At 40.7% G+C, this 16,923-nt stretch overlaps 1 protein-coding gene across 1 annotated transcript in view; it reads left to right on the forward strand.

Annotated features, from left to right (window-relative positions):
• Positions 1-1,690: 1,690 nt before the first annotated feature.
• The window catches only part of zgc:153039 (uncharacterized protein LOC767698 homolog), a 134,306-nt gene continuing 119,073 nt past the window's right edge, over positions 1,691-16,923 (forward strand). The window contains exons 1-6 of the mRNA XM_063045709.1: positions 1,691-1,944; positions 4,064-4,198; positions 5,183-5,320; positions 9,185-9,484; positions 13,390-13,497; positions 13,896-14,007. Of these exons, the coding sequence (XP_062901779.1) occupies positions 1,770-1,944; positions 4,064-4,198; positions 5,183-5,320; positions 9,185-9,484; positions 13,390-13,497; positions 13,896-14,007 (968 nt within the window). The 5' untranslated portion in view covers positions 1,691-1,769. The remainder of the gene's footprint in view (positions 1,945-4,063; positions 4,199-5,182; positions 5,321-9,184; positions 9,485-13,389; positions 13,498-13,895; positions 14,008-16,923) is intronic.

Consider the following 16,923-nt stretch of genomic DNA (forward strand, 5'->3'; position numbering starts at 1 on the left):
TGTGTGTTGGTAGAAGGATATGGAAGGGCTGCAAAAGTCTTCCCACAGTCCTCATGCATGATAAATGCTGATGCAGGTCGATCCACCTTCTTTCCATCAATCAGGTAGTCTGAAGTAGCTGATGATTGCACAATTTTAAGACCATTAAAATATAGGAATATCTTAAATTCCAGTTGCAACATAACAGTGAATGAAGCAGTCATCACAATCTAGATATAGGCTGATTCAATAGTTAACATTTACTCTACAAAATTGACAGGAAATAACCTTCTCTAGCAAGAGAACATCTAACCACCTCGTTTAGTACCACCACTGAATTGCCAATCATTAATATCCTGAGGTTTACTGTTGACCATAACTTCAAGTTTATCGTCAGCACAGGTAATACATGTACATCGAAACACACAGTGAAATCTGTTGTTGCATCAACAACCAACTCGCTCAAGGATGTGCTAGGCGGGGCAGCCCACAAGTGTCCCCTCACATTCCAGCCCCAACACAGTATGCCTAAAATGCTCGGCAGAACACAACTTGTTTGGACAAAGGAAGCCGACTGGATTGACACACAATATCCCAACGCCAAACGTACAATCTGTGTACCGTTTACAGACATCCCACCTCTCCTGGAACTTCCGGGAGTCTCCTGCATATTGATAGTGGCTCCCTGATGCCCGCAAATTATATACGATATCACGGAAATCAATTTTTTTTGAGAGTGAGTGAGAGAAAAGCAAGAGAGAGTGCTGCGGGGGTAGGGGAGGGAAGAAATGAATATATATATATATATATATATAGGGGGGAGAAGGAGAGAGAGAGAGAGAGAGAGAGAGAGAGAGAGAGAGAGAGAGAGAGAGAGAGAGAGAGAGAGAGAGAGAGAGAGAGAGAGAGAGAGAGAGAGAGAGAGAGAGAGAGAGAGAGAGAGAGAGAGAGAGAGAGAGAGAGATATATATATATATATATATATATATATATATGTTCCAAACCAATATAAAATGTACATCACCCCTGCCTACTAGGAGTCAAAATAATGACAGTGTTGCTCGCTGCACTGTTTGCAACAGTGACTTTTCTATTGCCCATGGTGGGTTAAGACTGTGAAAGACATGTTGAGGTAAGTTTAACAGGTGTCATTCGTTCATTAGCATAGCTAACGTTATTTAAACTAGCTGGCCAGCTACTAAGGAGCCACTCTATTGCAGACGTCCCACCTCTCCCAGAAGTCTCCCGCAAATTGATGGTGCTACCTCCCTGAAATCAGTTTTTGCAGGGTGGGATGTCTGCGTTTATACACTAAAGTTGGCGTCTCTACAACAAAATTCACCTGAACGGTACCTCCCAAACCATCAATCGCCAGACGAAAACAGCAGGTGCATTGACATTAAACGATAAGTGTTTTGTGTAGAACTGCTGCAAAACCCCGAAACCCGTTACGAGACATCCTGCTTGTTAACGAACTGAAAACCAAAGTGGTTTAGGTGTAGAATTACTTTTAGTACATTTGAAAGTGTTATTGCAATCGCCAAATCTATTAGTTGTTTAAAAACTACGCATTAAGTAGGAAGTAATGGAATAAAAGTGAAACTGAAGAGAGCTGACGTGGCGGGCGATTGCACCAACTACCTCCGCCATTCTCTGCGATCCTCAACAGAAATGAGGGCGTCGGACCAGGAGGAGGAGGCTGAGGTCATGTGACTGGTCACATGAGAAGCGACAGTGCCGGTGTAGGGTACAGGCGTGGGGTCTTGTGAGCTTGTCGGCTGTTTGCAGCCATGGCTGAACGCACTCCCCTGCTCAACTACAGGTTGTACGTGGCTCCCGATGCTGGCAGCCTCCGTAGACCGACAGAATGCCAGCAGACGTCAGCTAAGAAGCTGTCCACTTTCTTCGGGGTGGTGGTACCCACCCTGCTTTCCATGTTCAGTGTGGTGGTTTTTCTGCGAATAGGTAAGTGCTGGCCCCAAAGTTTCTGCCCGACCCCGAACTTGCTGCTGTCCGGTTGTTGTTTAGCTTGGTCACAAATGGAAATTCCCTTCTTGACGTCAACCACAGTCGGATGAGACCCGAGGTGGCTCTGTTGATGCCCGACTTTCTTACTATGTCTATCATTGTTTTTGTTCTCCAGTTTAAAGATACAAATTCAAATACTCTCTAACTTTACTTAATACATATTATTTAGGGTAAAAGTTCACCTTGACAAAACTAAATTAGCCTGCCTTAAACATAAACAATTAGTCAGGGTGACTAGTTAACAGCCTTTTTGAACTAGCTCGGTTCATATGTACGGTAGCTCACAGTCTTGCCTGCCATAACTTTTGTAGGTCTTGTACTGTTCAATTCCTTCCTGGTTCTACCTACCCACCCACTACCTTTGTAAGCTCTCCCAGCCTCGCAGAGTTCTGGGAATTCATTGTTGCACCCCCAGTTTCATTGACCTGTAGCTTGTGACAGCATTGAGTTGTTAAGGTGACAAGCTATGAAATTATGTCCCTAAAATTTGCCACCACAGTGAGTCTTATTATATCTGCCCATTAGTCATACGACATATGACTAGGTTTTATTTGAAGACACTTTCTGGGAGGGGTGTGGGAGTTATTACATTGTGTTTGTACACTATCGAACACTCACCTGACGTTCTCTTTCAGTAATTCAGCCTCCAAAAGCATAGTTTATAAAGAAAGTATCCTCCTGAACTAGCTCATTGATATTGACTAATGTAACGAAAAATCGCTTACAGGTGTCCCATACCAACAAGAAAGGATAAATCAAAATCAGGGGTTGGAATGGAAGTTTTTGCTTGCATGTGATTATGAATGGCCTACTTTGTTTTTTCTGCTTTAATGACTTCACTCTTTTAAAAATACTGGTCAATGCCCTGATTGATTTCAATCTTTGTTTCTGTTGCCTTGGAAATAGATTATTAATGTGCCCTTGAGTAACTGCGAACTATAACAGACTCAATTATTTGGAGGTGCATCCATTTTGGCAGTCAAGTATATTGGAATTTCACTTTGACTTCTTGACTTAGTTCCTTATTTTCTCCAGAGCAATGTCTGGCACGAATGAATAAAAACTGAAAAGTTACTGCCCAAATAGAAGATGTGATTTCTGCTTCATGGTACTTCTTAATCTTTAAAAGGTCATGATCTCAATTTTACATATGAATTTTTCCTTTTGTCGAAAAGAGAATTGTAGAAAAGATAATTATGCAGATTTTTGTCATTGACCAAATTTTTGCTAACTATTTTAAAATTCAGCTTTAATTTGTAGCACTTCCCTTTTGGTAATAAAGTTGTGGGTTGGATTCCTACACAACACAAGAATTTCATTGCAGAAGTGTGGGATCATTGCTTTGTCATCTTTGGATGTGATATTAAACTGAAGTCACATGTGTTCTCAGTTATTCCACAAAACAAAACATCTACCAGCAGCTGAATGATCTTCTGTTTCTGCACTCCAAACATCCATGTGAGGTGAAGATCCTAAGGTACTCAAATTTCCCCATTCAACAAGACAGGATACTTATCTAGTATGCTGTTTATGGACCTTTTTGCATTAGCAATATTATTTGGTTGTATAGTGATCTGCTTTGGAAACTAGTTTGCCTTGTTCTATGGACAGTCTCAACAAGCACCTCCAAATAAAGTACTCCCATTTGCAAAGGCTCACTTTCCTACAGTGAAACTTTTTTTCTTCTTTCTTGTTCACGGCTCTGGATTATAAAGACATCAGAGAGCATTTCATAGTATTGAAGGTTATAATCTTAAATCAAATCTTACCAAAATCTGTTGAAGTTGTTGGATACGATTGGAGTCATTTCTTGATTTTTTTTTCTCCCAGAGACCTTTGATATCCTAATGGAGATCAGTGGGATGAACTTAATTCCCTTTGAAAATAATTTTCCCCATAGAAATCTATGATTAATTCAACAATTCACCAATCAGTTTGTAATATAATGTTAATACAGAAAATGGATATTAATAAATTTTTTCCCAACCAGGTTCATCGTGATACATAGCAAATGTATTTTCTTGTTTAATAACTGCCTTTATTTTTTAAATTAAAGGTTTTGTTGTTGGTCAAGCAGGACTGTACCAGACTATCCTTATGTTCATTGTGGCATATCTCATCATAAGCATGACTGTGTTATCAGTGTGTGCTATCTCCACAAATGGTGCATTGGATGCTGGTGGTGCCTACTGTATCCTTTGTGATATTTATAAAATCATTAGCTTTAAATACTGTTGTTTAGTAATTTACCAAAGTAACATTTTGCAGCATCTAGATTTAAGAGTTTCAGTTGTATTAATATTTAGGAATAGCAATGTCAATATTTAAAAATGGTGATGACTAACAATTCTGAAAATAATTATTTTATATGTCAAAGGTCATTGAGATTGCCCACTCCATTGAATCCCACTAATTTTAAAACTTTAGCTAGTTAGCCATCCTTCTAAATGGAATGGAAGCCAACTTATTGAGATTTATCTTCATGTTTCAACCCTTGAAGCCCTCGTATTGTGAATGCAGTGTCCCAAACAAGATCAGTTATTTGTACAGAAGCTTATGCCTTGATGAGTTTAGTTACTTTCATGAGGGTTGCTTACTTAAATCTATGCTGTCTACCAGTCTGTTTATATTTAATGCCACTTATCCCAGTGTCGTGGCAGAGACCAAGAGAAATAGGAGAAATAAAATTGTGTTTCTCAACAAAAGGCATATTAACTGCCCTCAACTTCCACAAACAAATCAGAATATTTTTTCCTTCACCTCTTCTGCACTCTAACGTGACAGAATGAACCAATCCGTTCAGCCTGAGAATGCTAGGTATTGCTTATAAATGACGTGCTGCCAAGAAAAACGTGTGCACTTTTAAAACTTCACTAACATGGTTCTCATTTTTAGATTCAATATTTCTGAATTTTTCTCACTGTGCAAGCCAACTTTGTGGTCTGTTTTGACTCCTTCCTTTGTGCACCAGTGTCAAGTCAATACACCAATGTCATATGGGGCAGAATATAAATTAAATATACCAGCATTATTGTGCATTGCACTTGCAAGAAGGTAACCACATCTGACTTCATCAAACAAGCCTTGTTTTAGTATCAAATACAGACTATATTGATTGCAAATAATCATAGGATTTTCCAAAGATGTTGCTGCTTTTCCTTAATGTTGTGGCCAGATATGATCAGTCGAGCTTTAGGCCCGGAGTTTGGGGGCAGCATTGGAGTCATGTTCTTCTTAGCAAATGTATGTGGGAGTGCCCTTTACGTCCTGGGTCTTGTTGAATCTATTGTTGATATTTTTGGTTTGCCACTTGGTAAGCAATTTAGATTAATTCAACTTTTTTTTTGTTTCTGCAAATGCTATCGTCTTAATTTTTGGGGATTATTTACACATTTGTTGGCAAAAAAATAAAACACAGGGATTAATGTACTGTAATAGAAAATGAACAACATATTTATCATTAAAAATGACTGTAGCTTTAAACAGACCTACTAAGAGATCCAGAGATTTTATTTCCCTGCTGTTGCACCAAATTAAAAAAGATTTTTTTTCTGTAAATATTATATTGTTCCTGATAAATTTTATGATTTTTGTAGATTCAAGGATGAGCCTTGAACTAGGAAGCCAGTGATGTAAGACAAACAGGCCCTTCAGCCCAAAATGACAGTACTGACTAGAAAGTACCTGCATGTGCTAATCCCATTTACTGCACTTGGTGTGGAAATGTATCTTTGTGATAAGGATGTCAAGTAGCTTGTCACATTGCAGGAGCATGTGTGGGATCTTTAAGGAAGTGAATAATGGTAGAGAGATACAAGAGACACTACAGATGCTGGAAACCTGGAGTAATGTGCACAAAAATGAGGAACTCAGCAGGTCAGGCAGCATCTATGGAGGCAAATAAATAGTTTTTGTTTCAGACAGGGACTTTAATCAAGACTGGAGGGGAACGGGGCAGAATAAAAGGGTGGGGGGAGGAGGAGGAATACAAACTGGTAGGTAATATGTAAATCCAGGTAAGGGAGGAAAGGCAGGAGGGTAGGGATGGAGAAGAAAAGGGAGAAGCTGGGAGATAACAGATTCAGATTTGTGTGTCACCTGCACATTGAAAAGTACAGTGAAGTGCATCATTTGCGTTGACAGTCAACATTCAAGGATGTGCTGGGGACAGCCCACAAGTGTTGCCACATATTCTGGTGCCATCATAACATGCCCAGAAGGCTCGTCGGAACAATATAACACAACAAAACCGAATACAGCAAGCAGCAAAACAAACCCATTTCTTCCCTCCAACCGACTCATTCCGACAGCCCTCCAACTTCAGGATGGGTCTCCAGGCTTTGACTTCCAGACTTCTGATTGACCTTAGGACTTCGATCTTTGGTATTGACGACTGTACTAGCTGATGGCAGGATGGCGAGGTCCAGACTCGTCCACTAAGTTACCCTCATGTCTACTGGTTAGTTGGATGTCCAATCCTGGAACAGCCTGTCATCTACGGATGTCCTTCATCACCTCTCCCTGTCGCTCACCTTCAAGCGCAGAGCGCAGGTCTAGATTCCAGGTGTCCCCTTGGCTCAGTGCTCACGTCGCTCACCAGGGCAGAGTGGAGGCCTGGATTTCAGATGTCCTTCATCACCCATCCATGTCACTGGATTTCAGATGCAGAGTAGATGCTGACGTGTAACTCCTCCACATCCCTGATCCAAAACCCTAATCTGACCTATAACTCTCTGAGCCCCTAAACCAGCGCTAAGAACAAAAAAAACCTGTGGCTAAGTCAGGGGTCAGCAACCTTTTAGCCTCTCTGGGCCGGATCGCGTATTAATGAGCGGATGGTGGGCCCGATAAATGCCATAAAAAACTTGGAATATGGGAATTATCCATTTAAATACATCTAGTTATGTTTTGCCTCAAATTAAGGAATAATGCATGCTAGAAAATAATTTGTGCTTAAGGTTGCCTACCCCTGCTTTGGCCTTGACAGAGGCTGCAGCTCGGTGTCACCTTGACCAGAAGGAAGAGGCAGAGGGCTAAAGGAGGGATCTGATTGGAGAAGACCAGAGGCCATGGAAGTCACGAACTAGAGGGAAGAAGGTGAAAGTAATGGGCAGGTCATTGGGGAAGAGGAAGAGAAGGAGGTCACAGGGGAAAACGGGATGTGGGAAACAGCAGTGGTTACTGGAAATTAGAGCAATAATGGAGAGATATTACCTTGCATTCCACAAAGGAGAAGCTTTTGTTTTCAGTTTAACATTCATTTGAAACAAGCAATTGATTTCAAAAATTTCCCTGCACATTGTGAGCAAGTGAATCCTTACTCTTCTGAAAGCCAAACTGCAACCTTTAGTGTGAGCCCCTTTGAAATAGTCTCAAATCAGTACATCAGTGAGAATTTTCTCTACCTTCTTTCTAACATCTGAAAAATGTACGTACTGTAAATTACTTCCTGATCCTGAGATTAAATATGCAATTTATATATGTAAGCAACACACATCAAAGTTGCTGACGAAGGGTCCCAGCCTGAAATGTTGACTGTACCTGTTCCTAGAGATGCTGCCTGGCCTGCTGCGTTCACCAGCAACTTTGATGTGTGTTGCTTGAATTTCCAGCATCTGCAGAATTCCTTGTGTTTGTGAACTTGTATATGTACTTGTGTTGTTCTGTTGAGTCCAGCTAATGTCCTAATAAACCCATGGGGCACTTCCATCCAGGACTTCTAACTTTGATCCTGGTGTGATTCCTATGTTACGAGGGGATTGAACCCAACAGTCTCTCTTCAATATTGCACCAAGTCTGTGAAGAATACAGTGATTCTGGTTCATTGGACTGTTGCTTAATTGGGGCAAACACTTATTTAGGACAACTCTTAAAAGAACAAAAACTAACCAAGAAAATAGGATTCACTTCATTTATTTGGGACAAAATGCTGATTAATTGGTACAGGAGACTGTTGCAGAACAGTTTCCAACTACTGTCAGCTGTGTGCACTTGTGTGGCCGTTAGATAATGCACCTTGTTTTTAGAGCGAATAGTTTTTAAGTAGCATCAGTTGCTTGTATTATGTTATCCATTTGGGCTAATAGCTGATTCAAAAAAGCAGTGATTTTTTTGATAATTTTGTTTTTTATTTTGATTTCGAAAGATTACAGCACCACTTCCTGCAGAAAGGCAAAAAAGGCAATCCATTATCTGCACTAGGTGTCTGCCCTGATTGTGGTCATTTACAGTCAATCAAAATAATATGCGCGCACACACACACACAAGTTTCCATGAAACTTTGGCTAATTGAGCCAAAATGTACTAATTTTGATGTGTCCCAATTAACCAGAATCCACTGTGTCAGTTTTCCAATAACCTCTGGAATTTGAATAAATTAGTTACTCAACACTGATTTCAAAGACGTTGTTTCCAGATGTTTTGTGAGTTGCCAGTGGTCACTCCATTTTAACTTTCTTTTCACGTGGTAAGAACAACTCTAATTGGCTCATTACCACATTGGAATAAGCAAAGTGTCCTTATAAACATATGCCTGCCTGCCTGCTCTACAATTTACTGCTGTGAAGCCTAGTGGTTTTTTCCTGTACAGAACAGGTGTGAATTACATGACCTACGAGAGATGTCCCATGCATTCATAGTGGATGCCAGCGCTAACTAGACAATATCCCTGTGGACCTCTGCATCCACATGCATTGCTCGTGCCACTGTTTGTCCCACGCCCAATTAGAGAGGAGGTGACGTAGCATCCACACCAGGACCACCAGACTCGAAATAGTTACTTTCCCCAGGCATTAAATCTGTTCAACACCTCCACCATTTCTCTATTATTTCCCCTCATTCTCTTTATGTACAGCCTTGCGTTACTTTATGGACATACAATCAATCTGTATATAAACTAAGTTGTGCAGATGTACTTATTGTTTATTTTTGAATTATTGTTGTGTTCTTGTATTTTTTTGTGCTGCATCAGATCTAGAGCAACAATGATTTTGTTCTCCTTGTGCTTGGGTACAGGAAATGACATTAAAATCCTTAATCTTAAATAGCATTGACAAAGAAATTACAGGAACAATATTTAACGGAACTAAAGAATTCGGCAGTGGTCTGTATCATATGTTAAGATGTAGTTCCTTTTATGCGAAAGTGGGTTGCTAATTGAAACATCTGGTTTTTACAGGGCAAACCACAAGAAGTGGCATTCAAGTTCTTCCTCAATCGTACTGGTATGAGCTTCTCTATGGCACAGTGATTCTCATCTTCTGCCTTCTTGTGTGTTTGGTTGGAGCTGATATCTATGCCAAAGCTACCTTCGTAATTTTCATCATTGTTATAGTGGTGCTCTGCACAATATTTATTAGCTTTTTTGCAGTGTCACCTAGATCTATTAATATTACAGTGACATCAGGGAATATCACAGAATTTCGAGAGGGTTTATTTACTGGATTTAATCTGTCAACTCTAAAGAGCAACCTTCCACGTAAGTTGATGCAAAAACTACTCGTAATGAAAATTGATGAATTCTAAAGGCCATTGTTGACTTAATTGTGTATATTTCAGTTTACTAATTGCCAAAATTTTAAAATTAATCTTGCATGTAAACATGTATTTAATCTAATGTAGACAATTAATTTACATTTGCTTAAATATTTCTGAATTTTGATAGCATTTTGCTCAGAACCTTACTGGTTTTTAAGTATCAAATTCACTGGTCACAAGATTTTTGGGGAGAGTTAGATTTGTATATGTTTTCTGGATTTTGCTTTTCTGTGGTCAGCTATTCATTGAGCAACGACTAATTTTACTTAAGATTGTTTCCATAAGATTGGATGCTATCTACATAAGAAAGTTAGGGATGCAAACTCATTCCAATTTGCTATTAATCTGATGTTGATTGACTTTATGTTTTTGTTATTGCTAAGTCATGAAATCACTTAACATAGAGTTGGGTCAACTTCACGAGCAGGAAGCTTAAGAAATGTGCTGCTTATATTCTTGAGGTTTTTTCCTGATCATGCCGAAATTGTGTGGGAAGATTGCCATGAGATGAAAAACAGACAGCGACTTCCTTTTTCCATGTATCATGGACTCCAATTGCTCTATATTGTTTAGGCCTATACTATTATTCACATTTTTAAAACCCGCGGAGGGGTCAGGGACTAGGAACCAATCGGGCTGTGCGTAGACCAGAAAAACTATCAAGTGAGCTGAATGTGAGGGAGCCTACATGGCAGGAAATCCAGGATATCATCGGGAAAGCTAAAGCATCAGCTGCCCCAGGCCCAAGTGGCATACCTTATAAGGTGTATAAGAAATGCCCAAAACTACTTCGGAGGTCATGAGAAAGATCTGGGCCAAAGGTACTATTCCATCAAGATGGAAATTGGTAGAGGGATGCTTTATTCCAAAGGAAGAGGTTTCTTCCACAATTGTCCAGTTTAGGACAATTTCTCTCCTGGATGTGGAATGTAAGATTTTCTTTTCTGTGCTCACAAGAAGGCTGACTTCTTACATGACACAGAACCACTATATCAACACATCCATCCAGAAAGGCGGTATTTCAGGCTTTTCGGGGTGTCTGGAACACACCTCAATGATTAGCCATTTGATCCGTGAGGCCAAGCAGAAAAAAGGCGACCTAACAGTTGTCTGGTTAGACCTCGCGAATGCCTACGGGTCTATTCCACATGACCTCATCCGAGAAGGACTCGACCACTACTACATCCCAGTGGCTATTCGAGACATGATCACCAGCTACCTAGGAGGATTCAAACTCAGATTTACATCAGCCCATTTCCCAACTAGTTGGCAGGACCTCCAGAAGGGGATTCCAACAGGGTGCACCATCTTCCCCATCCTATTTATTATGGGAACGAACCTCCTATTATCAGCAGCAGAAGATGTAACCCACGGCCCAATGCTGGAGTCAGGCATTGTTCAGCCGGCTCTACGAGGGTTCATGGACGACATCACTATAACAACTGTGTCACATGTCCAAGCAAGATGGGTATTGGAAACCCTGGGTGATGTAGCCACTTGGGCGAGGATGTCCTTCAAGGCCAAGAAGTCCAGGTGCATGGTGATCAGAAAGGGCAAAGTTACTAGCGAGTTTAGCCTCCAAGTTCAGGGTGAGGTCATCCCTTCCATGGAAGATAACCCAATGCTTGGGGAAGTGGTTTAATATGTCACTGACAGATGGGGCCAATGTCACCAATGCTGTGAAACAGACAGATGAATGGCTGAAGAAGATCGACAAATCAGGACTTCCGGGTAAATTCAACACCTGGCTGTACCAATACGGCCTTCTGCCCAGGCTTCTCTGGCTCTTCACACTTTGAGTTCCCCATGACTGCCATAGAGGGCATCGAGAGGAAAACCAGCAAGCACCTTCGGAGATGGTTGGGAGTTCCCCCAAGCTTCTCTTCAGTGGACCTCTATATTTGATCTGGGCAACTGCAGCTTGCCCTGTCATCTGTTGTGGAGGAAGTCAAGGTGGCAAAATGCAGAGCCTTATTAAGCTTGAGAGATTCCAATGACGTCTTGGTAAAGCAAGCAGGCGTTACAACCAGATCTGTGCACAAGTGGGCAGCCAACGCAGCTGTGGAGCCGGCAGTGTGTTCTCTGAAGCTGCGCAATATTATCGGCAACCCCTGTGTCGGGCGGCAAGGCCTTGGCTCAGTTCACTTCCAGCAGTGGGGAAACACAAGCATAAGGAACAGGCGAGACATGATACAAGCAGAAGTATGGATCTGTGAGGAAGAGAAGCGGATGTCAAAGGCAGTGGAACAAAGGCAGAATGCCTGGACAAAATGGGATCTGCCTAAGCAAGATCTCATGGACAGAGTTATGGAGACTGGAGCCCTTCCGTATTTCCTTCCTCTTGCAATCCATGTATGACACCCTTCCTTCACCATTACATCTGTACACATGAGGGATGAGAGAGGACCCAAACTGTAAGCTCTGTGGTCAAAAGGGGACACTGGCTCATATACTGTCCGGGTGTAGAACAGCTCTAACTCAAGGATGGTATAGGTGGTGCCATGATAAGGTGCTTCTGGCTCTTGCTGACACACTAGAGGGAGAGAGATGCAAGAAGAGGACAGCTGGCACAGATTTGAGGAAGGCCATCACCTTTATCAAAGAGGGAGCCAGGCCTTTCCTAACCAAACAACCAAAGCCCAATCTGCTGCTAACGGCCTGGTCCTGGGAGATGAGGGTCGATGAGGGAAGGAGGTTGCAGTTCCCAGATGTGGTGCACACAACCCTATGCCCGGACATTGTACTGTGGTCAACCGAAGACAAAGTAATTCTGGTTGAGCTGACTGTGCCGTGGGAGGAGGGATGGGAAGAGGCCTACGAGAGAAAGGCCTTGAAGTATCAGCCCTTAGTGCAGGGGTGTAAAGACAAGGGATGGCAGGCATGGTTGTTCCCTGTGGAGATCGGCTGCAGAGGTTTCCCAGCCAAATCAGCATGGCAGTTGTTGTCAGATCTGGGCCTGGACGAAAGGAGAAAAAAAACAAGCAGCTCGTAGGATGGGGGAAGAGGCAGAACGACCTCTTGTTGGATTTGGAGCAGGCGAGAGGAGGGAAGCTGGAAGCCAGGAGCAGATAGGCAGTGATTTGGCCACCACTGCCGGCCCACCAACTGGAGAGTGTTGTGGTTAAGGGTCGAAACACTCTGTGAAGGTTGGGAACCACCTGATGACATCTGTTCCTGGCTGAAGTCTACAGTTACCTTACAAGGTAACTGGAGAATGTACCCTAACAGGTGTATGTAACAAGTACATGTACATTGCCAAAAATTTTAATATTAATCTTGCATGTAAACATGTATTTAATCTAATGTAGGCAATTAATTTACATTTGCTTAAATATTTCTGAATTTTGATAGCATTTTGCTCGGAACCTTACTGCTTTTTAAGTATCAAATTCACTTGTCACAAGATTTTTGGAGAGAGTTAGATTTGTATATGTTTTCTGGATTTTGCTTTTCTGTGGTCAGCTATTCATTGAGCAACGACTAATTTTACTTAAGATTGTTTCCGTAAGATTGGATGCTATCTACATTAGAAAGTTAGGGATGCAAACTCGTTCCAATTTGCTATTAATCTGATGTTGATTGACTTTATGTTTTTGTTATTGCTGAGTCATGAAATCACTTAACATAGAGTTGGGTCAATTTCATGAGCAGGAAGCTTACGAAATGTTCTGCTTATATTCTTGAGATTTTTTTTTCTGATCATGCCGAAATTGTGTGGGAAGATTGCCATGAAATGAAAAACAGACAGCGACTTCCTTTTTCCATGTATCATGGACTCCAATTGCTCAATATTGTTTAGGCCTATACTATTATTCACATTTTTAAAACTTTCATTTTTCTTTGCAGCTAAGTATGTAGCAGACTACACAACTGGTACGATGATGACTTTTGCTGCTGTATTTGCTGTTATGTTCAATGGATGCACCGGTATTATGGCTGGATCCAATATGTCAGGTAAGGCTCAAACCTATACTTGAAGTATAAATTATTTCCATAAATTAATAGTACATTGTTTGCAATCAAATTATTATATGCAATCTCTGTTATAAAAGAGCAGCTTGATACAGAGCATTATTAACTATTAAATCTGAACTGTAAAGCAAACTATTTGCCTACATTAGGGTATCAGCAAGATTTATTGCCTGATAAACATGTTTATGACTGTGCTTTATCAGCGTCTGTTGACTGGAATTAAAAATATAATGAACAAAGTGGCACTTCCTTTGCTGAATTGTTAAACTATATTGGTTGTAAGTGTAATTTTATCTCTGCATCAAGCAACATTCAATGAAGTTTGGGTTGTAAAATAAGTTAACTAAAATCATGAATCCTTGTCTTGCTATCATTACCAGGTGACTTAAAGAATCCCAGCTATTCTATTCCCAGAGGCACAATAACAGCTGTAATTTTTACATACATTGTGTACAATATTTTATCTCTCATGGTCAGCTGCACATGTGATAGGTGAGTCTATATTTCTTATGACTGATTTTTTTTCTCATGCCCGATAACTCCAAGTGGTCAGCCCTTTGTAATACGATTACAAAGGGAACTTGATAATCATATATTCATTCAGTTTTGCTTGTAGAATTGCCATAACAATTTTGAAAGTACTGAGAAGAAACTTATTGATTCAAGAAAACAATGATGTATCATATTACTCAAGGCTTTATGAGTTACCTTCGTCATTTTAACTATATGCTCATTCCATGTTTGAGTTGGAATTACTCTCAGGAATTTCAGCAACAATCCAACATTACATTTAAAAATAAAATTTTGCTGAACATAAAGAGTTGGATGCTTGTCAACAATGGTTGAGTTTTAAATGTTTTGTGGCTAGAGTACTCAATAACATTGATATTCTATTGATACTGTCAATGGTTTAATATATATTGTTACCAAAGGCACTGTCTTGTTAGTGTTAACTGATAATGCTATTGCATTCAGAAACTGCTGTGCATTAGATATTTATTGATGATTTAAAATGAAAACTCTTCGCAGCACAGTTCAAAGATGGATTTTGTACTCGGACGACAAAGCAATGCAGTTTTATAACTAGTAGGTTTTCATTTGAAGTTCAACTTTTGAGATAAACATTGAAAGTATTCCTTATTATTGGGTCCTTACTGCAACAATAATTTATCTTTTTAAATAAGCATTTCTTATGTAAAGTGCATTCAAAAGCATTTTTCAGATAGAAAGTAAATCTTCTAGAGGAACTCAGCAGACCAAACAGCATCTGTCGAGGGGAGCGGTGGGAGGTTGTCTGCATCAGGATTGCCCTGAATGGTAACATTTCCTTTTCCCCTCACTAGTGCTGTTTGAACTGCTGTGTTCCTTCATCAGTTTTATCTTTTCTCCCAGGTTCCATGGTCTTCAGCCTTTTGTTTTTAGAAAGAAAACTTCCTTAGTTTCATATCTGGGAAAGATTGAGTTTGAATTTAAAGGAGAGAAAAATCTGTTAAACAAGAGAAATAAAAATAAGAATTTATTTTCTGTATTGAAAGCTATCTAACTGAGTTCCATTGGGTTAAATTTTATTATAAACAAATCATATTACCTGGACAAATATTTGGTGCACAATTTGCTGGTCTTTGACAGCAATTCTGAGCATAATTTCCAAACTTGTGCCCAAGAAATGGAATTAAGATGGGAGGAGCTGTGTTTTTTTGACATTGCCAACGTATTGCTTAGGGAGGATATACTTGGTGGTGGTGAGCGAGAGTCATCTACTGAGGGAACCTCTATATAAGAGGATGAACGAGGGATTCTGCAGATGATGGAAATCCAGAACAGCACTCGCACAATGCTAGAGGGGCTCAGCCAGTCATGCAGTATCTATGGAGAGGAATAAACAGTTGACATGTAGTCAGACAAGACCTTCCATAAGGACTGGAAAGGAAGGAGGAAAATGCCAGATTAAGGAGGGGAAAGGGGAAGATGAATAAGTTGGCAGGTGACAGTGAAACCAGGTGGAGGGGAATGAAGTGAGAAGCTCGGAGGGGTGGAAGAGGTAAAGGGCTGAAGGAGGAAACTGATGGGAGAGGATAGTGGACCATGGGAGAAAAGGAAGGAGGGAGGTGATGGGCAGGTGAGGAGAAAAGAAGGGGTAAGAGATGATCACTTTGCTGGGGCTATTACAGACCAACCACTAGTCCATAGGACTAAAGAGCAAGTACCTGTATGTAGATAGCTGTAAGAACATTAGGTTGTAATGGTAAATGACTTCAATTTCCTCCAATGACTAGCACTGTTATTGCAGAAAGCATTTGGGTGGGACAGAAATTGTTCAAGAAAGTTTTCTCAAACAATTACTTGGGGAGGGGCAACATTAGATTTTCTAGGGCAGTGAGGCAGGTCAAGTTATTTCACATGCATATTGGGAAGCGCTTTGGGGCCAGTGGCCATAACTCGATTCACTTTGAAATGAATTGTTAAAAAACGTAGGGCTCTAGATAGGGGAAAGGTAAATTTTAAAGGCTTTAGACGGGGTCCTGCAAAGGATGACTGGAAGATACAGTTGGCAAGTAATCGGATGTCTGGCAAATTTGGCTTTGAAAAGTGTGGTGTAGAGAGTTGGGAGTAAGTATATTCCTGTTAGGCAGAGCAAAGGACAAGGCTGACAGGATTAGAAAACTGTTTGAAGAAGGATATTGAGGATCTGGTCAAATTACAGCTGCACAAGACTTTGGTGAGACCACACTTGGAATATTGTGTGCAGTTCTGGTTGCCTGGGTCTAGGAAGGTGTCATTAAAGGTGCAGGGGAGATACACGGGGACATTACCAGGACTGGAAGACTTGAGTTGCAGGGGGAGGCTGGATAGTTTAGAGCTTTATTTTTATATTGATTCTCCTTGGAGTGTAGGTGGCTGAGGGGTGACATTACAGAGCTTTATGGAATCAGGAGGGTCATAGATAGGGTTAGTCATTTTCTAGGATGGAGGACATAGACTTCAGGTGAAAGGAGACAACTAGCCAGACAGTTTTAGAAGTACTGATTTCTACTACGTTATTGAAAAGTTTATTCAGATGTGAGCTTCAGTGAATGTTAGATCTTTCGGTAGAACCAGTGCTTTGGCCAATTTTGACTGATACTGGCCCAGACCGACTTTGCAGAGCCTGGGAGTAGCTTAACAGCATCTCTTTTCCATCTAACTCAGCAATATTCTAGAACAGTTGAGGTCAATTTGGCTAAGATTGACAATTCATTTTGAGCATAAGATGTAGGAGAAGAAATAGGCCCATTGAGTCTGCTCCACCATTTCAACATGGCTGATCTAATTTTCCTCTCAGCCCCATTCTTCCACCTTCTCCCTGTATCTCTTCATGCCCTGACCAATCAAAAATCTATCAACCTCTGCTTTAACTATGCATAAAGA

Source organism: Mobula hypostoma, chromosome 4 (assembly GCF_963921235.1).
Source record: "Mobula hypostoma chromosome 4, sMobHyp1.1, whole genome shotgun sequence".
In the NCBI taxonomy this organism is placed as follows: domain Eukaryota; kingdom Metazoa; phylum Chordata; class Chondrichthyes; order Myliobatiformes; family Myliobatidae; genus Mobula; species Mobula hypostoma.